The sequence below is a fragment of the Lichenostomus cassidix genome, chromosome 2 (assembly GCF_008360975.1).
Source record: "Lichenostomus cassidix isolate B80296 chromosome 2, HeHo_3.0, whole genome shotgun sequence".
NCBI lineage: Eukaryota > Metazoa > Chordata > Aves > Passeriformes > Meliphagidae > Lichenostomus > Lichenostomus cassidix.
Window position 1 is genome coordinate 27,094,965 of NC_139482.1, and position 24,011 is coordinate 27,118,975.

Genomic DNA, 24,011 nt, shown 5'->3' on the forward strand with positions numbered 1-24,011 from the left:
GCATTAATATGAGATAGGAACACTCAGTGCAGTGAAAATAGGACAGTCCTAGGGTCATACATAGGGAAAATAAAGACTTTTTATTCAGTAATTTTACAGGTTTTAGGCACCAAATATGTTAGAAGAGGAATTTCAGAACTGTTTAAAATTCCACTTGTGCAACCAAACTATTTTTAAAATACAGTTGGCCCTTAGAATGTAAAGACAAAGAAGTGATGGCACAGATGTTGTGTTTGCTCCTCTCTGTGGGTAAGTAGGGGTTAAAAATCAGAGGAGTGTTGAGACCCAAGCTCATATCAAGACATGAAATGTGATTTGGTTACAAGATCCCAGAGTAACACCTTGAAACAGAAAATGTTTGTTTATAGGCTCTGGAAGTAGGAGGCTCTTGTGTCACCCTCTTCCCAAAGCAATGGAACAAGGAAAAATCACAGAGACGCTGCTGCCTGGAAAAGATCAGAAAGTGATTAAGGAGAGCTCTTGGACTTGCAACAGCCCTCTGGCCCCTGTGGAAACCATTGGTTTCACTCCAGGCCTCCACTAACCCAAAAGGACCTATGATCTTCTGTATGTTGCCTACACACATATTATTGCCTTTCTTCTGATTCTTGAGTGCATCAAATGTTGAACAAGTTATCATCTAAGGACCAATTCTCACCTAGGAGACACAACATAAGCAGGAAAATATAGATACTCAGTTGTTCTCTTCAGGAAACAGTAACTTCTCTCCTCTTTCCACTTTAATTTTAAAACAGCACTGTTACCCACAAAAAGCTTGTTTCGAGAAAATGACCAAGTCTTGGTATCAATAATTGCAGATAAATAATTCCACAGAGCTACACCTGTCTGTACTATCTGAGATCTGATCAAGAGTCTTTAAAAGAGATAATGATGGAAAAGGCAGTGCCTGATGGATTTTTTTCTTATGACCTTTTTTGTTCCAGAGACCTTATGACCTTTTTTGTTCCAACGCTACATCTTCCACTTCAAAGGTGTAATGTTCACTAATTCAAGCTGTTGAAAGATGCAATTTCAATATTATCAAACCTTGCTGATTTTTTGCATTCTTCAGTAATTAATCAGCACATAATATATATAGATATAATTATCTATATATATAATCTCTTAGTAACTGTAGGCTGGCATTACACCCAACACTGACAGCACATCACAGACCAGCATGTCCGTTCATTAAAAAAAAATGTAGGTGAGGGTACGAAGAAGTAAAGAGGAGTTCTGATGGGACAAGAAATGCCCATGCTTAGTCAGTTGTGTAAATAAATGGTCAATATATGTCCTGCATGATGAAATGACAGACTGAGAAAAACAGGCACTTTCTTGTTTTGAAAGACTAAAAACTCTATGGCTGTCTTCATTTAGGAATCAGCAGTCATCACATTATTCACTGCAAAACTTACAGATGCACCAACATCTCAGCCCATGGTGGGCAGTAGCACAAGATTATAAGCTGTCTTTCAACATGAAAATCACAGAATCACAGAATGGGTCAGGTTGCAAGGGACTACAGTGGGGCACCTGATCCAACCTACCTGCCCAAACAGGGCGATCCTAGAGCATATGGTACAGGATTGCAACCAGACAGCACTTGAATATATCCAGTGAGGAAGACCCCATAACTCCTCTGGACAGTCTGTCACAGTGCTTGGTCACCTGCACAGTAAGAAATTCTTCCTCATATGCAGGTGGAACTCCCTGTGCATCAGTTTCTGCCCATTGATTCTTGTTTCATTGCTTGGCAACACCAAGATGTTGTCCATCCTCTTGACAACTTCCCTTCAGATACAATTCAATAATAGTCAGTAAAATTCAAAAGCAAATCATATTTGTGGAAGTTTAATGTACCAGTGTAGAACCTGAAGCAAACACCCACTCACTGCAAATTAAATCAGTAAAATCAGAGAAGGGAAATTACTGATGAACAAAACACGTAAGTAAAAATCTTTTCCAACATAATGGCTCAGTGCGCGGCAGCGTGTGTCAATCTCACATCAATATCATCACCACAACTTCTCTTCCATGAGTTGCTAAAAGCTGCTGCTGTCTAGCTCAGATCATCAAGCAGACACACACCATGACTCAACTATGGGAATCTTGCTGTTTCATCACTTTGCTTTAGTTTATGTTAAATAAACCAAGATGGCTTTCCCAGTGACCACACAAAATGAAACAGCTGTGTATTTGTAACTGAATTAAATGCATACATCAGGTCTGCACAGGATGGAATGAGAATGTTTGGTGAGAATCCTAGTTTAAACACTTATAACTATAATCAACTATGTTCATTTAAATGCCATTCAAAACTCTGCAGGTCCAATAAATACACCAGAAAACCAAATACCTATTCTCTCCAGAGATCAAAAAAAGTAACAAAAGCCAAAACTTCAAAGCAGTTTCAGTTGAAATAAAAATGACTTAGTGATGGCACCCATATGACAGGATGGTGGAGAATAGAAGGGACCTCTGGAGATAATTTTTAGTTCAACATCCCTGCTCAAAGCAGATTATACACAACGTTGTCCATGCTGAGTCAAAGACAATTAAACACCCAAATGGTTACGCTGAGTATTGCAAAAACCTCACATTTTTATGGTAGTAGACAGAAGGATGGTAGTAAAGAGGAAATCATGTCCCCTGAGAGATTTCATGGATTGAAAGCAAACACTTGAAATTTGAATTAGAACACTCCTCCCCTCTTTCCAACAAAACACAGAGAAACCCTTCAAACTCCATAAACATAAAAAAAAAAAAGGAAAATTATTATTCTACAGAAGAAAGCATGCGTCAATTCAAACTTCATAACCATTGCAGATTATTGTCAAGGGCATCCTTAAGAAAACACAATGCAGTAAACCAGTATATAAGACATGGAGTAGCATACACCAAGACATTATTTCAAAAACCTTTAGAAATAAAAACAAGACAGATGCAAGTCATGAACAGCACTTACAAAAGCTGATGACAGACTAAATTCAATACGAAAATAGCATGGTTCTCAAAAAATGGACATAAGAGGTCCCAAAAGGCACATAATCAAGCTGATTTCCTAGACAAAGTCTCAAGCACACATTCCCCCGACCTCTCTCCTTCACAGAAGGAGAAGCAAAATATCATCTGAGTTGCATGAGCTCATTACTGTTCAGTTGGTTTTTTTCTCTCTGATACTTTAGCTGAACTCTACACATCTCATACTAGATATCACTCCTGACCACTGACCAGCAATTCTCCCAGTTCACTCTCCAGATCCTCCCACAAGTGGAGGGCAGAAAACAAAAAGAATTCAATACACAGCTAAGAAAAAGAGTGCAAAAATTTAGTTTGAAGACAAGCACAGATGGAGTGTCTTATTCACTGCATCTTGTCATTCATCATTTGAAAAGAACTACTCATTTTTCATTACTTGTTTTTCATCATGTTTTCATCTAATCGCTGATGTTATGGCTGCAATATTTCTTATTGTAGGCAAAACAGGTGAGAGGCCACAGAGGGAAAGCAGAAGGGAAGAACTAGCTCTCCAGCAGGCAAAGTAATTAGATCATACCTGTTCTACACAAAAGTTTCTTAAGAGCAGTCTTTGCCAGGAAGGGAAAAAAGGTGGAGAGACAAAAGCCACCCCAGTTTCCTTCTTGCTGGTTTAACTGACATGACTTCAGAGCACGTGTGCTATGTGCAAAGTAAGTGGAGTTAAGTCCATAGCAAACTGACTGCACGTGTTAAGTAGTAGTTCACTAGAATTATTATTATCCTCAGCCTATGTTACTATTTTAACGTTTTTAAATACAATCCATTACACTGTTAAATGGAGACATAATAAAATCCTGGAAAGTTTATTCTACTGATGCCTAGCTACTTAGGGTAAATGTGAAATGCTTTTTGGAAATGTTGTATTATTACTGTGCCTTTTTGTTGTATTATTACTGTTACTTTGCATAAACCTGTGCATGTATAGCATCTCCTTTTAAGTGTGTGTTGAACATTTACAAATCTGTAATGGAACTGGAAACTGTTTTTAATTTGGCAGTGGTTTAAAAGGAAAAAAAAAAGAAGGTCACTGTCATTGTGCAACCCATCTTTCAGTCAGAAGTGAAAGTTGCAAAGGATTTTCCCTTCTTCAGATTTCTCTTTCTAGTGTTATTGGAAAGCTTGTCTTCTTGTTTAAATGAATTTCCTTTTAATCTCCTCTCTGAGCTGCTGGATAGATGGAGCCTCTTAAAAAATTCAGGATATCACTGTAATTGTAAATTGATCTGCTTCTGTGGCAGAAGGCTGGGTCCCTCCATCCAGGAAAGAGACTGTCTTCTCAAAGTTGTTTTTCAGACAAATTATTAATTTGCAATCTCTCTTATTGTTACATTATCCTCTAATGGAAAATCAGTTTTTAAACAGAACTACTATTTTTTGGATTGTTTTGTTCCTGGCAACACACAGGAAAGGAAGCTAACTGCCAAAGCCAATGTGAAATATTTCCCCAGTCTGAAATTTTTAAATTTCCTAAACAAGAGTTTGAGTCTACTTACACAGGAACTAAAACTGTATCAAGACAACTAAAATGCACATATTCATCACTGCCTAATTCCTGAATTAATGTAATATATTAATAGACACAGGAAAATTCCCCACTGATTTTTAATGCAGAGTTAAGGTTGAAACACTGTTATGACTATGCAATCTTTAAAACAGACACGTAACTCATTAGGATCAAAGCAGGGGAAATTATCCATCTACTGTGGTGCTGAATCCACATAGCCTATTTGCCTTTGGCTCTTTGGTTATGAGATCTGGCATCACTTGGATTATTTCACCTAATCCATCATTAGCTTTCACGTGTCCTATATACTGTGGAACAAACCTAAATTTAACAAACCCAACTCCCCATCAATTACCACACTGAATATATTACATGTCAGCACAGGACACAAAGATTAGACATGCTGAATCACATCTTTCTTTGTGAACATTCAATATGTTTAGAGCACTTTTAACGATGCTGACTCCAATTGTAATAATTGTTCCTTCTCATTGTGGACAGGCACTAATATTCTGACCTTTATGTACAACACAGAGCTACTAAACAAAATGAAAAACCTCAGAAGACACAGAAAATATACAGGAGATCCCAGTAACAGTGCCACAGAGTCACAAATGTGGAGTTTTTTAATTGCAATATTTGCTTTGATGGAGGAATCCTGTAAGGTGACCTATTTTTCCCATATAATCCTACCAGTAAACATTAGTTATTTAGATTAACTTTCTCCCTCCATACACACAAAGCACACAAAAAGGTTATGACTTGCAACAAAAACTCAATACACTGCTGCTGCGTTATCACAGCATCCTTACTTACCAGTCTTCCACAAATAGACGGATGAAGTTTGAAATTCACTTTGTGCACGAGCGTCCCAGATTGCCAGCAGCAGAAGCAGCAGAACTCCCACGCAGCGAGCGGGCACGGCACCAAGCCCTGGAGCACGGCAGGGAGAAGCGCTCCCCTCGCTCAGCCCCATGCCTCCAGCAGCCTCTGCCGCCTCCGAAACCCGCAGCACCGCCGCCGAACCTCCGGCGAACGAGCCTCCCCTCTTCAGAACCTCTTCACGGGGAGGAAGGGACTGGAAACCTCTCTGCCGCTGTTGTGCATGGCAGTTGAGAAGGAAAAACTGTTTAACACTCGGGAACAATAGAGTCCTCGCTCGCTGCTGTTGCTGCTGCAGCAGCAGCTCCTCGTGCTGGTATAGTCGCTGCTCCACGCTCTTCCATTCAGCGGCTAGAGCAGCTTTCCATCAGCTAAAAGCGAGACAGCTGTCCGCAGGGGGCTCCAGCTGACTGAGCAGGTTATCTTGCTCTGGGAGGCAGCAGCAGTCATTTACACCAGCTGGAGAGAGTGAGAGACAGAGAGAAACAGGGATGAGGAGGAACACAAATAGCCCAGTGCTGTAATCTCAGTGCAGAGAGTGACTGCAAAAGGCTGGCTTCCCAGACACGTCTCTCCCTGGAAAATCCCAAATGATACACGCTAAGAAGAAAAGAAGAAATCATCATCAGACATGCTTCAGAAACATAAGTCATTCAACCAGAACAGATATAAACAGGACAATATATAACAATTAAGAGAGCATCAGACATTTGTGCTGATAATACTATGTACACTGCATTAACCATTTTGTAAACAACAAAAAAAAAAGTGATTACACATGCATTAAACAGACAATTAAGACCTTATGAAGGAAAGAAAATGTAGAAAAAAGAAAAAACAAAACCAAACCACTACCTTGTCTTGCATATATTTATCAAATCTGTTTCAGGTAATGTCATACAGCTATCTGCTATGAGGACAGATGAATATATGTATATGGTAATGTGTATGTACGTGTAAGCATATCATCTCTGTGGTAGATGAAGTGTGCACGCAATATATAACACAAGATAACATCCTTTCTTATCCAGCAAGTATGTACACATATATACATGCATAAATGTCAACTGTGTAATTTAAAATAATTTGAAGATCAAGTTATCAATCATTTTACATATGAAAGTATGCAGGATACATTAGGCTGTCAAGATGATGCAAAAAGGTGGAGAGAGACAAAGCTTTTTAAATAGGGATCTTTATCTCTCCCACCCACTATGCAGTGAACAGACACTGTAACAAGCCTGAGGATTGGGTTTCTGACACCTATAAACTGGGAAGAAAACGACAAATTTTCAAGAAAACCAGTATCATATTCAGAAAGTTACATTAAAAATGCAAACCAAAATACACAGTAAGAGCACAGGACCCAGAGCTGAAAAATGACGGAGCTATTGTTGTTTAAAGAAGAAACCTTCAGTCAACCTCTCTTGGGACGCCTGTCATTTTGTACAACCTTCCCAGACTCAGCCTTTTCACATGCATTAGATTAAAAACAGTTGTGATCAAATAATTCCCAAGTCCTGGCCTGTTTAAATATTCTGACATCAGAGCAAATTAGCAATGTTGAAGGTTGCAAATTCATCTTTGTTTACTTTCCACTCTGTTACGCCTCTAAGAGGGAATTAAAGGCTCAGGGAGCTATAGCACCATGAGGCTGTGATTAAGAGAGATAAGCAAGTGTGGATTACTGTTCCTCAGCTGTTGAAAAACAGGCAACAATCAGGAGATTATAGGTTGATAAGGGATACATAGAAAGCCATGATCTTAACAAATTTATAGCATCCTGATCCAGAACTTGTACCCTCAGCTAAAAGCACTTTGGGAAATACATTTTATTCACTTCTGCTACATCACGGTGTATTCAGTTGAGAAAGCATGGATCCCCTTTCAGCCTCTGAACTAGAGAGAACACTGTTTTAAAAAAAAATTTTCTCTGAGTTTATTGATTTACATCAATTTTACAGCTGCATCTGTGGTTAAGTTAATCACACACGCATTATTTAACTTTCTATGTAGAGGGACTTGAGAATATTAGACATAATAAAAATAATGCCAGCTCCATAATTTATGAAAAATAGTATTAAGAATCTAAGGCCTTAAAGAAGTTTTAAGAACCTAAGGAAATCTATGACAATAGCTGTATTGACTTGCATACTTAAAACACATGTAGCTTACATATTCCTTTGAAAAATCAAGATTAAAAATGTTGGCTTTTTAGCCAGTTATGCACCAGAGGAAGACTCGAGTATATAGAGTGAGTAGGGGAAAAGGCACCCTTTTCAGAGTTATTAATACAATTGATTCTATCTAGAGTTTTTTATGAATGTGTAAAGAAAGCCTCTGAGAATATTTTGTACGTGACTCAGATCATCTGGAAACATCATCAGGGAACAGATCATCCATGTAGTTGGCACAATGAATCAAAGTGGGTTTTGACAGCAGAACAAAGCAGCATCATGAGGGAGGGTAAGCACACGTACACAAACACTCAAGTATTTTCTTATATTTATGCAACCATAGGACCACATACTTCAAAACTACTAAAATATAGATTATTAAAGTAAAATATTTTCACATTGCTTTTTATGATTTTACCATTTTTTCAGTCACAAAATCAATGAACTACAAAAGAATAACTCCACCTTTTCTTTTTTTGTCAGAAGATATAATGAATTAAAACTGTTCAGAAATAGGTCACAGAGACAAAATGGAGGGAGTACTTATTATGCAAAAGTATTTGTGTGTCTGGGAAAAAAATTATTTCTGAAGAGCTGATTTTGGGAAACACTAGGTCACTTATGCAGTACATGCACTCATCTATTACTCAGGACAGGGAAAGGCCAATGATACCCTAGGCCAAAGAGGAGGCTGATGCCTACACAGACACCAACACCAACATCACCAACATAACTGCAGGAATTAGAATTCAGAAAAAGATGAAATATATCCTGATTGTAAATTTTAGTTGCTGTCAGCATGCCTTTCTGGGAGCACTGTTGCTAGCCATTTCCACCCCAGTGTATCCAATGCCCTCTTACCCTCTCCTATTTGCTACAGTGAATGTGGGACTTCCCTCCAGTTAACAAGGCAACTACTGTTTCCATCCCGCTGGCAATTTGTCTTCTAATACATGCTTAACAATCATAATTAATTAGTTGTTTATGGCTTAGACATTCCCAAAGAAATGGTTAAGTATTTCTGAGAAGAAACCTGTAGAAAAAGCATAGAAATAAACTGCAATTGACATGAGTATCCATATCACAAACTTAATGGTGTCATGGTTGTCCCTTAGAGCACCAACATGGGAGCCTCGGCAGATACAATTATTCATTTAGACGTAAATGTGGCACACAGGAATATGGTTTAGTGGTGGACTTAGCAGAGAAAGGTCAGTGGCTGAACTCCATGATCTCAAAAATCTTTTCCAGACTAAGTAATACTATTATTAATACTAATAGTAATACTATTATTTTGTTCAACAACTACAAGAGGTTTGTAAACTACTCACACAAATCATTGACAACTTAGCATCTTTTCATTTTTCTGCAAAAAGTATGTCTAACTTCAAAACCTTTATGAAAATTACATGGTGTTGGCCATGAAATATTGGAATTACATTGCTCACATTTCCTAGAATTAAAGAATTAGAGAATGACAAAAGTATGAAATACCTTTTATTTTTTGGAGAGAGAAATGATAATAAGATATATATTTCAATATAGAATCAACCTGGTGGTATTCCTCTGCTACCAGGCAGTCCCACGCTAGCACCCTTCTCTTTATGAAAAGCCATGAATAAAAGCTTCAGGATCCTGTTAGCTTATATCCTGATGATGTTCTATTTCTACATACAGTAGGGTCAAAGAGCATGCAGAGCCTACCAAATATATTTGTCACATTTGTTGCTAGAGTAGGAAATACACAGCAAAGAGCTGTGTCCAGCATCACTTTCATCTGCTTTCAATTTCACACTGGTCATGCCAGAAACCTTTAGAGAAGTTTCAGTCCAATTGTGTAGATCTACAGATGTTTTACAAACTCTGTAATTGTACCCCACTGAACAATCTGTGCTGCACGAGTACTAGACTAGCACCAAAAAAAACATAGAATGAGTAACAGAATAGTCCAATTTCTCAAGAGAGAAAAATGTTTTATTTCTTATTCAGAAATGTCAAAGTCCTCTTCATCTGAACTGTGTTCATTTTGATTGATATCCAAGACATCCCCCCTCCTTAAGTATGCAAATGACAAATGCTGCCAAAGACAAATAAGTCACCTGTCTCCTATTTATTTAGCTCTACTGTTTTAATAGTTATAATGAGTTTATTATGGCCAAAGCCCACTGGATAATACAGTGACAAATATTTCTGAAAAGCATTCTAAATTTGAAACATGCTGATCTGGCTCTGTTGCCATATGACATAGGATGCCCTTGAATGTATCTCCTTCATGGGATGTAGTGATATGGTTGCATCCCTAACTTTTAGAGAAGTTAGGAAGTGAAGCATGTTCCCTCACATTTATGTTTCTTTGTAATATCTATGATCTGAATAATTCACATAACAGTTAAAAAAAGGTTTTTTTCTCTTCATTCCCTGATAAACTCAGTTCTGCATTTTGGGAGAGCCTGACTTTCATGAAGATATTTTACTACGGTTGAAAGTATATTGCAATTATTCTCTTCAGATGCGACCTGTAAGAACTTTATTAGCTATTGAGTACTTCAGAATGGAAAAAGCTGCACAGGGCTCTTTTAGTATTTGCTGAAGAGCATTCAGAACTCTTTATCAGACTCAGAAACAGTCTCTTATTTTTCTTCATAGCCATGCTAGGGACCCTAGTCAGGGAAGCCACAAAAATATGCTAAACATGAAAAATCTGGGTGGAAAAAAAATTATGTTCCTTTTTAAAGGTCTGCCCACTCCAGCCTTTATGTCCAATATTACACATGTGCAAAACTTGCAGCTGAAGTTATTCTTTAGGGATCCTAAACACATGGCCTCTAGGTGTCACACTCGACCACGTCATAATACACTACCATGGGTTTCTCTTTCACAGCAGGTAAGGGGCCCTGATTCTGCCCTTTCAGCGTTATTATGTCACATGGTCTCTGTAAACCTGCAGTTTTTAAAACAAACAAACAAAACCAATCCAGCCTCTTTCATACAAGTAGTACAATTAGTTATGATTTTCCCAGAATAACTGTTTTTGCAAACATTAGAGGTATCATGATGCCTGTTAAATTTGTTTCATTATTTTAGATAATGGTTTTGGAGAACAGATTAGGAACTTTGAGAGTTACGTGTGTGAAGTGCTGCACAGAAGTAAGAAAGCACTACATGTACAAAATGACTGGAATATATTACTAATGTACACCTAAACTCTTCAGTGTTTCCTGATCACCACAAAAATTTTGCTACAAGAAATTTATTTTTGAAAAATTAATAAAGATTCTACTTGCATGGATGGTGAGAAACATCTTGTCATCTAGTTCTGACTTTACAAATGCTTTGCTTTTATTAAGGTAAGATAGCAATTCTTGGACTGATTTATCTTTTTTTAAGGTTTACTTTTAATTGTTTGAATATACTGGCAGAAGAAGGGTGGTGTTTGTTTGGTTTTTAATCTATTTCATATCTAGACAGTTTCCTAGCCATTCTTTCATTGGTATGGGGTAGGTTTTTCAACTGAAAAAAAAAAAAAAAGTCGTTTTTTTTTTAACCTGGATGTTGTATTTTTTTGTAGATCCCTTTGGTAAGTAACAAAATCAACATCCTTGGCATGAAAGATTCAGAGAAAGCAAGTATTCTTTGTAAGGAGAGCAAGCTGAGGTACAGCCAGGAAGTATATCTAGAACTCCTTGCTGAGACATAAAGCTAGAGGAATTCAAGTAAGAAATCAATTAATTTATCAAGAAGGGCACCCAGCTTTGGATCAAGATACATGAGGACTGTATTTACCATCTTGGTTTCCAAGAAGAATGTTCATTTTGACTTGGTAATGTAACCAAAGGCTACTGGGCTAAATAGATCAGTATCCATGTGAAACACAATGGTCCAAGAACTGAAGAAGTAACTTTACTTTCTGGCTTTAAACTCTGTCAATAAACATTGTCCTTTCTGCTGAGATTACACTGGCTTCAATGCCAACTGCATGAAGAAGATCCTATCCAAAAATGAGAATTGGCTGAGAGGATCAAAACTGCCTCCACGACTTTTTCTGCATTAATAAGAAAGTGGGAAAAATGTATGCACGAGGAAAATGCTGAATTTTTCACTTACAAGCTTTTGATAACCCCTGTTTTGGGGAAGAAACTTGAACTTTGCTTCTGCTGGGAATTCAGTGTGCACTTGCTTACAGAGTGCTGAGTGGAAACAAAATAAGACTAGGTACAAAAGTGGAACATAAAGGTGGCCTCTAAGTCACTAGGATCAAAGGCTTGGAAAAGAGTAAGTGGTAGGAAGAGCCAAGAAAACAGGGTGAAATCAGGATAAGAAACCTAAGTGGAGAAAAGAAACCTGCAAGGAAGTAGTGACAACCAGAATTTGTGTGGGTGTGCTATATAATGTTTACATTTTAATGCAATAGCTGAGGATCTACAGTTTGTATACATCTGTGATTAAGACTGCACACAGAATGGAGCTTTTTAATCTAACTTGTGTTACATCAGTTTCAGAAAGCCCAATAGAGACTTCACTAATGGAGAAAGCAAACCAACCCAGTTGACTATAATTACTATTTAGAACCAGTTTTTAACTCCAAGCCCATTATACCAGATTTTCCAAGAGGTAACCAAAATACAGGATTTTAATTGGTATTTCCAAGTCAACTCTGCTCCTCCAATGTATGCACAAACTTTTGAAATTTGTGTTCCTAAAATCAATGGGAACACCTAGCCCCCATGTCTAGCATGAACTTAGGCTGAAAATAAATGTTTATCCAGACAACAGGTTCACCAGAGAGAAACAGTGGTTAAAACTCATAGCTGTAAATGCAAATAAGTAAAATTATTCACAGGACCTGAAAAGTAGGTGGGGAGATTTCAAAGACACAGTGGAGAGGTAAGTACTGAAATCCCCGGCAAGGGGAACAGAAAGAGAATGAAATAAAAAAAGAAAATCAGTGCCCATTATTGCCTTTGAAAATCCTCTCCAGGGAGAGCTTAGTAATATGCACATACCAAATCACCTTAAACAAAAGCCACCTTCAGTCAATTTTAAACCTTTTCCTTATTAAAATCCTATTGATTTATCATTCTTCATCCAAATGTCTGACAAGCCAATTTCCATTTTCAAGGAGGGAAATGTTGGTCTTCTTTTTCAGGCCATAAATCACTCAAACATTCTGTTATCAATTCTCAAATTAGTTAAGTAATACAAATTAACAAGAAAATTAAACAAGGCTGATTTCTCTAGTGAGTTGTTGTTTCATTGGTGCAGCTCTTTTCAACTTAACCAATACATTTAGTGGTTTGCAGAAATGTAGACTCAATAGTAGTGACAAACACAACATAGGTGGAAATAGCTTTTAATAATTTTTTAACTTCTTAAAAGTCCTAATTTAGCTGGCCAAAAGTAAAATTGTGTGTTTTATGCTGTCTTCAACAGATCAATAAACAAGAGGAGTACAACTTCAATAAACTAATTAATGTATCTCCCACCATTTGGACACAGGGTAAGATGGGATGAGATTTAAACCATTCTAAATTAACAATGAAGGTTCAATTGTGATTTGCTAACCAACTAAGCCCTAAGATAGAAACCCATTATATCATTAATAATAATATTTTGCAGAATCTTAGGTTATAATTAAAGTTACAGCACTAAAGACAATATCTCAAAATAATTGCTTCCCTCTCTCAATATAATCTAAAACTTCACAAATGTGTTCCACCTGTCATACTTCCATTATATGGCAGTTGCTTTACCAGGGAGGTAGAAGGCAAATCTGCTCCTACTGATCAATCTTACTACTGAAAATTATAGGTCATTCACTGAAGTCAACTCTGGAGCAAACTACAATGCAAAAAGTAAATCTAAATAAGGAAGCCCACAAAGTTAACAAATTCTAAGTGCATATTAATGAAAGCAGGTCATCATTTCAATCCACACAGACTAGTTTCAAAATGCTGAGCTCTTTTAACAAAACCTTCCATTCTCCGAAGTGCTGCCTTTTCTTCCTCCTCTGCTGTTGAGCACCATCCTCTCCTACACTTCATTGCACCAACATTTCCATAGCAAAAAGAAACCAAGTAGCCAAACCTGTGCACTAAGATAGCTGATATCACAACCACATACAATTGAGTTTTCTGCATACACATCTCGATGCATTTAATACATTCTGTGTGCTGTTGAAAAATGTTCTCTAAATTATCAGCATTAGCATTAAAATTGGAGCCTCATTAGAGGGATCAAACCAAGCTTGAGGTGATGTGATGCTTTCAAGACAGGAAAAACATTCATAAAATTAGAAACATTGTTCTTCCCAGTGATGACAAATTACAACATTGCCAGTTTTCTCCAATCACTATTAGATTTGTGTATCTGAAAACAGAATGAAAAGATTTTAAATCAACTGTTAGTGGGAGCTCTGGTGCTTCCACAAGTTTTTCCTGTGAGACTCTCACCTTGGTCTAAATAACTGACAGTTGCATCTATACATCCTCTGCAGAATATGTGACAGTTTCATTTGATATACTGTTCACTAGAGGAAGAAATGGTGTGGAGGAGATTCTCACTGACTGAAGTATTACTGAAATACTATAGAAACTTGCAAAGCAGTTGTCTCTAGATAATCGCCTAGTTCAGCTGTTACCATCCAATTAGACGAGCGGAGCATGATTTCCCTGGGAGAAGGAAATTTGATTTACACAGGTGAAGCAGGGTAGAAAGCATTAAAAATTTGAAGCGTGACTTTGGAACCACAATGGCAATGTTTGAATCATGCTGAGTTCAAGCAAAACAACCACTTGAGTTCAGGTAAATAGATGGACATGATTTACCAGTGCAAAAAAAAAAAAAAAAAGATACATCATGTGTAAAGCAAAAGTCAAACTTTGCATAAAAATGTGTTTCCTAGATGTATCAATAGGATAAAAATAATTGATGATTCTTTCATATTAATGATTTAAATACACATGTTAAAATTATAATGCTAAGTACATATTAACACCATACATCTCAGCCTAAATTCTCCTAGTCCCTATATATAAATATAGATACAACACACAACTTCAGTTGTCTGGCTGATATATCGGTGCCTAAGTAGAAGGTTACTTTCCTGAGACATCCCACACAGTGAAAGGAAAATAGTAATTTTTGCACTATGTTGCTAAAATATTCTCACCACCAGGTCCACCTCCATCCACTGCCTGCAGACTCTTCAACATATGCTCCAATATTAATGTCTCCACCACACAGATTGACTCAGAGGTATTTTCAATCCTTCAATGTTTATAAAAGCTATTTTTAGTATATTAGTATTCAGTATTTTTCTTTATCAACCACAAAATCAAATAATTCAGACATTCACATGAACAAATATGAAGAAAACAAAAAATATATTCTGCTTCCTCCAAAAGCTGTTAGAAAACCATTACCAGCAAGCTGCTTTGGAAACCTTGGCGGAAAACCCAATGTTAAATATCCAGATCATTTTAGTCATTTCTTCTTTCTACAGATATACAGGCAAAACCATAACATTTGTAGAAGTTTGCCCACATCTGATTATTGTCCATGGTCTCATCTACAGGAGTTTAAGTATCTTATGGTCTTTGAATACATCTTAAATACTGAAACTCACTGAACAGCAGGACACATTGTACCTCACTTAGGCTAAAGGAGGGTACAATTCAATAAATTCATCTCCTGTAAAGTTGCAGGGTTGCCATAGCAAAATAATATACTGACAGGATTCAGGAAAGAACTCCATTACGTCAAACACTTTAAACATGCATATGCCTACACCAAAACCTCTCTCTCTGTCAATAAATGGTTGACTGGCAGTAACAGAACACTTGCTTGATTTCCAACCTTGTGAAGCAAGATTTTTTTTTTTTTAATATAAAACTTAACTATATTGAGATATTTGACTATAATGATCTCTGAGAAAAAATTTTCTTGATTTGCAGATAAGCAGTTTGACAGGGATTCCTCTAAGCTCCCAAGACCTAATTTTTGTATCTGAAGAGACTGGTCAAGTACGATAAAGGTTCCCTGCTTCTGTTAAGAGTTGAGGCTTCTGACTTCATATCCTGTTTTCTAGATGCATGCATAGTTTTGACACAGGGAAGAACCACACATCTTCAATCTTTGGCAGAAAAGAAGAAAATATATCTTCCAATCTCTCTTACATGTATGCAAGCAGAAAATTGCTATTATCTTTTGCCAGTAAAGAACACCTTCTTTCCACCAAACATTTAAAACATTTCAAGGAGATAATCTGTTACAGAGAGATTTTCATAGTGCTGTCTTTGTAAGAAATTTTACAGAAAGACAAATAATTGAAATATTAATAGGGGAAGGGATTTTCATTATATTCACGTTTGGTACATAGTTCAGAAATCCACTCATTTTTTTCCCATTTGAAAAAATTTAAAATTGCACTTAGTCCCTTGCTCTTCTGTGTTTCATATTCTCTTTCACATTCCCATGCTCATGCTAATCTATAATTTCAAGTAGTGATCTACACATGATATCCCAATGAAACAATCAAAAATGTTTCTTTGGCTTTGTATAATGGAATAGAGAAGATGGTATTCATTTGATTTCAGAATGGATCATTAGCCACTGTATTCTTAAACCATTTAAGAGAAATAATTTGAAATCAAACGATAAATAAACCTAATGCATACCTCTAAGCAGAAAGTAATTAAAATAGATAGTAAACATTTGCTTTATTGTTTGTTTTCTCCCCTAAATTATGATTTTTGCAACAGTTTTTTGAAAGGCTTTCACTTCAACTGCATTGCAAAAATGAGATCATATTCATTGTATGCTCTTCATTAACTCAACTGATGTGTTTTAATTCCTACAGCTTACAAAGTCTGATGTTAATTTTGCAATTTGACATAGCTAGCATGTGCTGAGAATAATTAGCTTCACTATGGCAGAACAAATTATTTCTTTGCAAAGCACATACGCCATTTTTTAACAAAGATTATTGGAAAACTTTGAAGGTATTTCTTGTCTTACATAGAAGCAACTCTTTCACTATTATTTAACTCTTCTGTACCCTGATTTTCCCTAATGAACTAATAATCCATGTTCTATCTGATGGCAAATATTAAGAACTAAAAGATGAGGAGTGACACTTAGCACAAGTGTTATGTCTGCTCAAATGAAGCACATTGGATTATAAACAGTAAACGCAATTTAAAAGACTAAGGGTTAACCAGAGAGACAACCGCAAGGAATTTCATTACAATTTACCAATTCATTATAATTTCATTACAGATTATTAAACCATGATGGCTTATTGCCTAAAACTTCCCACAGAAAGCCAAACACCAGACCTGTAGTTTGGTGAACGTACTATGTTAACATACTTAGATATATAAATGAAGCTGAACAGTTATAATATTCAAAAATATTGTTCTACTCACTCTATTCTCAGAATTACAACATGATATCCATGACGTGACATCTGGAAATGTGCCTTATGTTAAAATGTTATGCACGTCAGTAAATGTTATGAACATCAGTAGAGGCCATGGATCAGCAAGTGACAGAACAACACCTAAAAGTCTGTAAAGGTGCAACATGATGCCACTGTGGGCTGATTCCACTGGTGGAATTCCACACTGGCAGTGTGGCTAACACACACAAACACACACACGTAGAGATTGTGGGGGAGCACTGGTTACACACAGGCCTGGTACCTTGAAGATGCAGAGTGCCCAAAGTTGGGGAGGTGCAGGCTGTCACCAACCCACTGCCCAAAGGCTGACACTGGGATCAGCTGGAGTGAATGCTGCCTTCTCTCCTCTCCCCAGCCCAGTTGTGCAAAGTCACTGCAGTACTTAGCGGGACATGTGCCAGGTAACTTTCAAGATGTGCATGTTTGTGTTTGTACGTGTGAGATTTCCTGTACACACCCCACCCTTCCTTGTTTGGTCCACTAATATATTGAGCACAACAGAACTCTGATGTCTAGAGTTCAACCTCCCCTCTCCCCATCACAACACAGTCAGAATCTTCTCCCCAAATGCTGGTATTTTATGCTTCCCATAACACAAATAACATTTAGACCGTATTGTATTCCCTGAGATGCTAAAGCAAGACAACTAATCCTACAGTCAAAGAACAATCACTGAAATATCTCTTATTCCCTACCCGCCTCACCAATGATAGGTAAGGGAGGTTTTGCAGTAGTATTATTAATCTCTTACTGTGGTAGTACAAAATTGTAGCCTCCATGAGTTAAACATAGTCATTGGACTTTAGGCCAATCACACCTCCTTGAATATCACTCAGATGGCAGAAGACAGTTCCTCTGATCTTCAAAAAACAGGCAATCCTAATGTTCCATCCAGAAACACTTATTAGAATGATTTCTTTTTCTCTGACTAATATAGGGCTATCATCATCCTCATCATGGGATACAGCAGTAATCCTAGCCTGTTCTCAAAGTTTCGAATTACTTGGGCAAGAACAAAAGAAACAAACTAACAATACATAAATCAGAACTATACATAGAACTGAATAGAGTCTTCAGATCTTCTACATAAAGGAACACTAACACCAGCCTGAACTAAAGCCAGCAGATAAACTGATAAAGAGATGATAGTGTTGAGGTTTAGCCACCTGTACATAAAACTACCAAACTAAATCTGACTTTGCTATAACACTCTAACATTCTTCTAGACTAGATAAGAATTTTAGAAACAAAACCAAAACAGAGATAAAATAACAACAAAAATAGAAACAAAACTTCAAAACACAACCCAAACCTAAACCAAAGCCTGTAAGCCCCAAGCCCACTCAGAATATAACCTTGAGATAAGAACAATGATGGCAGGAGAGCACAGCTCACCGACTAGAGCCAGTCCCTCAAGACATGTGGTACCATCTCACAATGCTGAGACAAAGTCTAACCCTCAGCACCTTGGACAGAGGCTTTGGAGAAGCTCCGTTGAAGTCAAATCCTTTTCTGTTTCTATTTGTTTATTTAACAGAGCCCAAGGACCTTTTTTACAGCATACTCTTTCTTAGATGAAAATTTTGCAGTTAAAATACATGCATAGCTAGTAAAACATAGCTGAACTGGCATAAGCTTTAGGTCATCCATTCTACGGTACAGAAACCATTATAGCCTAAGACTATGATACAGTTTTATTACACACATCAGAGAGACACTGTAAAAATACCACCTGTAAAACTTTCTAACTCTATTTTACAGGAAATCAAATATTATCTTTGAGCTGTAGCCCTGCTGTCCACAGAAGTGAAATTATTTCTTTTGTTGTTTCTCCTTGATACATCAAAAAGAGTCATACAACCAAATGAACACAACAGAAATTGAGCAGCTGGATGAAATTAATTAAAATAATTAACAATAGAAATAATAGAATCATAAAATATTCTGAGTTAGAAGGGGCCCACAAGCATCATCGAGTCCAACTCCTGGCACAAAAATTACACCATGTGCATAAGAGTATTGCCTGAAATCTTCATGAACTCTGCCAGGTGTGGTGCTATGACCATTTCTCTGGGGAGATGTTCCAGCACTCACCCTCTGAGAGAACCTTTTTCTAACAACCAACCTAAGCCTCCCCTGACACAGCATCCTGCCATTCCCTTGGGGCCTGCCACTGGTTACTAGAGAGAAGGGATCAGTGCCTGCCCCTCCACTTTCCCTCACGAGGATGCTGCAGACCACACTTGATAAAAATCTCTTAATAATGTAATTGTTTTAGCAGTGAGGAAAATAGTCAATACACGTTCATCCTAATTAATGCAATAAAATATTAACAAAGTTATGAGCATTTATGGAAAAGGAGAACAGAAATCTGAATCAGGACAGTATCAGTGACTCTAGCTTTAAAAAACAGAAGAAAAGTCCAGCAGCATAGAACAAGATTGTTTGCAGGGTCTGCCCTTAAATTCCCTTGGATGGCAAAATTTGTCTTATTTATCATAAAGACATTACACTACTTCTAACATGAAAGGAAAGCAAAAGGAAAAAGGAATGGACAACAGAAAGGGATAAGAAAACAGGGAACAGGGAAAAGGGAAAATTACTATTTCAACAATATGCAACAATTGCAATTTTATTGAGCCAGTTTAAATTGTTATTCTTAAAGCCAGTGTAAGCACAATTAAATTTAAACCACTAATTATCATGTAGATTATACTCGGATGAGACATCGGAGAAATTCTGCTGATGTTCACTGCAAGAAATCAATGTAAAACTAAAAGAAAAAAAAATATTTATTTCAGAGATGCTCTTAAAAATAGACTTAAAAATTACTATTTGGATCCACCTGCAGGCCATTTCAGAAAGACTGTAGCTGAGGGGATGAGACAGCAGGGAAACCCATTCAAGCTGATCCAATTTAGATATGCAAATTTTATCTTGTGTGTTTGAAAAGAACATTATGGCACCGGATAATTTGCACCTTGAGTTCCAAGGAATAATATTTCTAATCTAATGAAAACATGCCTCCATTGTTCACTTTCCCACTCTCCAGGTTTGGGCCAATCTACTGCTCTCCTACCCATTTGAAATAACCCATGATTTTTTTTTTTTTTTCATATTTGAAACAATTAACTAACACTAACATAAAACAAAACGAATCCACCAAACTCACAAAACAGAAAAGGAAAAAAAAAGGAAAATAGAGAGGTATTCATTTTTGTAGTTAGCTGAAAAAGTCAATGTTACAAGTGGCTGACTGATGAATGATACAACCTATAATAATAATGGGGCTAATGTAATTTCCACTCTAGGGATGAAATGCTAACTGAAGTAACAGCAGTTTAAGATCACATGTTTGACACAGTGCACTGTCACCTTATTCTTGTCTTCATTGTTCCAAATAGTGATATTTTCTTAGCAGCAAACCTTTGTAAAAGCTGCACATGGTTTGGGATGTTTCACTGGGAACACCATTTCTAAATCATGACATTAAGAGACACATAAATTCATACTGGATCAAATTAAAATGTGTGAACTAGGTTACCAGAAGTGTAACTTGTGACTAAGTAACACATCATTACCATACAATTCTATATTTTTTAAACCAAAAAGAAACATATTTAAATCACTCAATTCCTAAAAATTAAAGTGTAAATTAAAATTTTTAAATCATTGGAAAAAACCTTGAGTTTGGTGAAATTCACATTTCAGATGTGCCTTTAATTTAAGTGGGGAACAATGCAGTTTCACTACATCAAGAAGCACATTTTGAGGTAAACTGAACATCTTTGTGGAACCCCTTCCACTTGAAGTAGGTACAAGACTTATCTGTTTCTCACTTTCATCCACTCTGTTCACAGTGGTAATAAAACAACCAACACTAAATAGTACTGAAGTTACAAATCCTTTCACTTGTTTTAAACACAACTATATCTGACAGTCCATTAACAAAGGTTAAAAAAGAAAAGCAAAGGCTTTAGAAGGAAATTGCTTCCAGACGTTCACTACATGTAGCTGGTCAGACTGACAGATTATTAAAAACGTAACTCTCTCTAACTACAAATCCCAAATAGGAGAGATTGGTATGTCTGCCTCCATTACACTGACTCTTAGTAATTTAGTAAAGATCAAAGTAATTTTGTAATATATAAACTTCATAGTTTTTTTGTAATGACACCATAACTATAGGTCACATAAACAAAATGCAATTAGAAGATGCACCAGCAAATAAAAGGTTAATCTGCTGCAAATGAGCTTAATTGAGGACTCCTCCTAGGCTCTCAATCCAAAACAATTACTGGAATAGCCCCAGTTCTGATATTAGCAGGAGCTGGCACAGAATGTGACTCAGGAAATCAGCACAGGAAAAGTGCAAGACCTATGCTTATGCTATCCAAAACAGCACAGGAGCCACAAAAATAACTGTGCAACAGTAAGTTTTAACCAGCCCATTAAATGCTGCAAAAGAATGACAGTTCTGAGGCTGCTGCACTGCCAGGGCTTGTAGGGCAATGACTGAGCTGAAAGAAGCCAAGCAGCAGGCAAGACTGTGGGGTGTGGTACAAGACCCCTCTGAGGGAGAGGACCTGGGAACGGATGGTGCATCAGGAAGCCTTCCACTCTCATCAGATGGCAGCTAATCACACACTGTGTTAGTCTTTAGAGGAGATACTGCTCTATCTCAAAGTCTTACATTAATGGTACCTTCATAAAATATCTTTATTTTGTGCCTGCTTTCAAATTGCTACCTTAACCATAGAAAAAGTCTGATAAACATGTAAGGAAAACTGAGGAAATTAAAATATTTCAAAATTTATGAACTCATTCAGAAATCTTCATACTTTGAAAGGGCACAGAGGAGCTAGGTTGGAAGAGCATTTGTATGGGTTAAAGAATTCACTTCACATCCCTTTGAGTCAAAAGCACTTAGCCACATGTTGAAATGAGGACTACCTTCATCTTTCTAGTATCCCTCAGCTGCTGTCTTCCTCACCTCTCCTCATTAGATTGCTTTCAGCTGGGACTTCTGTGGCTGTGATGCAGGATTTTGAACATAGAAAATGCTTTAACTAAATTAATAATTTCAAAAATAGAAGTGTTTTTTCTGTGCATGTTAGACTTTATAAAAGAAGGCAAAAGTGTCCAGACATTTCAGTCAGCACTAGGACTCAGAAACTCTCAAAATGACACAACATATTTATACAAACTATGAGCTACATTAGAAAAATATGTATCTTACTACATGTCACAATTTGCATTTCTTCTATTTAGACACCTCCTTGATATAATTTTGTTTATAAAATAGGTTAATTCTGTATGGTAATTATATTCCTCAAAATCCTATTACAATTAACACTTTCCTTTCCTACTTTATATATAGCCGTCCCTTTCCTGTTAAACATACTTTCCAAGAAGGTTGGAACATTAATTTCCTCTATATGTTTGTCATGGGGCAAGGAAAGAGTAAGACCCAAGATTTAAAAACAAATCCTTTGACAGGAAACAAACTCCTCAACTGAATTAATAGGTTCTTTAAATTTTATTACATTGACTTATGTAAGTAGCAAAACACCAAACCACAATTCAGGGGGAGGAAAAAGCAGTCTGGGAAAAAATGTGAGAAAAAAATCATCTTTAAAACACATTTCACAGATCCACATACCTATTAGTTTTTGGTAAAAATAAGGCAGGGAAGTGGATGTAGAAGCAGACAGATTTTCATGGATTCCAACTGTATTCTGTGTTTCAACATACATCATAAATAAAAAAGGAAATTCAACACATCCAAAGTGTTTCTAGACAAAGCTTTTATTCACTTCAATCATCTCTCCTGTCACTTAAAAATGATCATTCTAAGAATAAATCCTGAAATCTTTCCTTGAACTCCAGGGAGAGACTTATGCGAAGTTGAAAGACAAGAATTTAAATTTGGTAAGTCAAAACTCTTGTTATAGCTATTACTTTGCTATTTTATGGGGCTCTTAATTCAGAATAGCTGTTCACCAATTCACAATAGCTGCTCACCATCGCCTTTCAAATCTACCAGATTATCCAGGCATAAGAACACTTGCAGTCCAGTAAATATTTGCAGAATAGCCTCTGTTTTGGTGATTAACAATCCATAAAGAGATTTTAAGCAAAGCTGTCAGTTTAATCTAGCAGGGCTTTGCATCCAGTATGCCAGACTGAGTCAGACAGTTTTAGTAGCAAGGCAATGATGCAGCTACAGCATCTGAACTAAGGCGGTGCATTTTTAAGAACCCAGGGGAGTTACAGCCCCATTTACTCCATCTGTGATACACCATAGGGGAAAGAGAAGCAAGGTTTACTACATACTTATCTACAAAATATGTTGTCAAGCAGTTATTTTCAGCACACAGAAGTAAGTATAATGTTTGGAATGTGCATAAAACATCTGGAATATTGTTATTTTCAGCACAAATAAGCAATATTTTCATATTTTGACGTGAAGTGTTTTTATAACAGCATTCAGTCTTTCCGTGTAATTTCCGAGACCAACAGTTTTCATTTGAGCTGACAGTACATTTCTTCATAGTGAAGCCACAAAGGTTCTCCCCTTTACAAATAAGCAGAAGGGTTCTAGCCACACCATGATAAGAGATCTTTCAGAGTGATGTGCAGGCTGGGTTATTCTTGCACTGCTCCAGCTTCTACCTTCTGTTTCCCATTCACTATTACACTAACACAGGGTGAATATATGAGCAGTTGCTCCTGGCTTTACAAAACAGGATTTCACAACACTTAGACATATACCTTACAGTACTCTCCAGATAAGGACATCTTTTTACCTTACCTATGCCATTGGTGAAGAGTTACACCACCCTGGCAGCAATCCATCCCCAATGGACAAAACTCAACTCCAACAGAATAATAAACAACAGAACTTAACATGCACACCCCATTTTCTACAGTAGAGCAGGGAAAA

The 24,011-nt window shown here is 36.9% G+C and overlaps 1 protein-coding gene across 7 annotated transcripts in view; it reads right to left on the reverse strand.

Annotated features, from left to right (window-relative positions):
- The window catches only part of THSD7A (thrombospondin type 1 domain containing 7A), a 272,353-nt gene that overhangs the window by 188,000 nt on the left and 60,342 nt on the right, over nucleotides 1–24,011 (reverse strand). For all 7 annotated transcript variants that reach the window (XM_085050811.1, XM_085050815.1, XM_085050816.1 and 4 more), the window contains one exon: nucleotides 5,363–5,887. In XM_085050811.1, coding sequence (XP_084906937.1) covers nucleotides 5,363–5,522 — 160 coding nt within the window. In that variant the 5' untranslated portion in view covers nucleotides 5,523–5,887. The remainder of the gene's footprint in view (nucleotides 1–5,362; nucleotides 5,888–24,011) is intronic.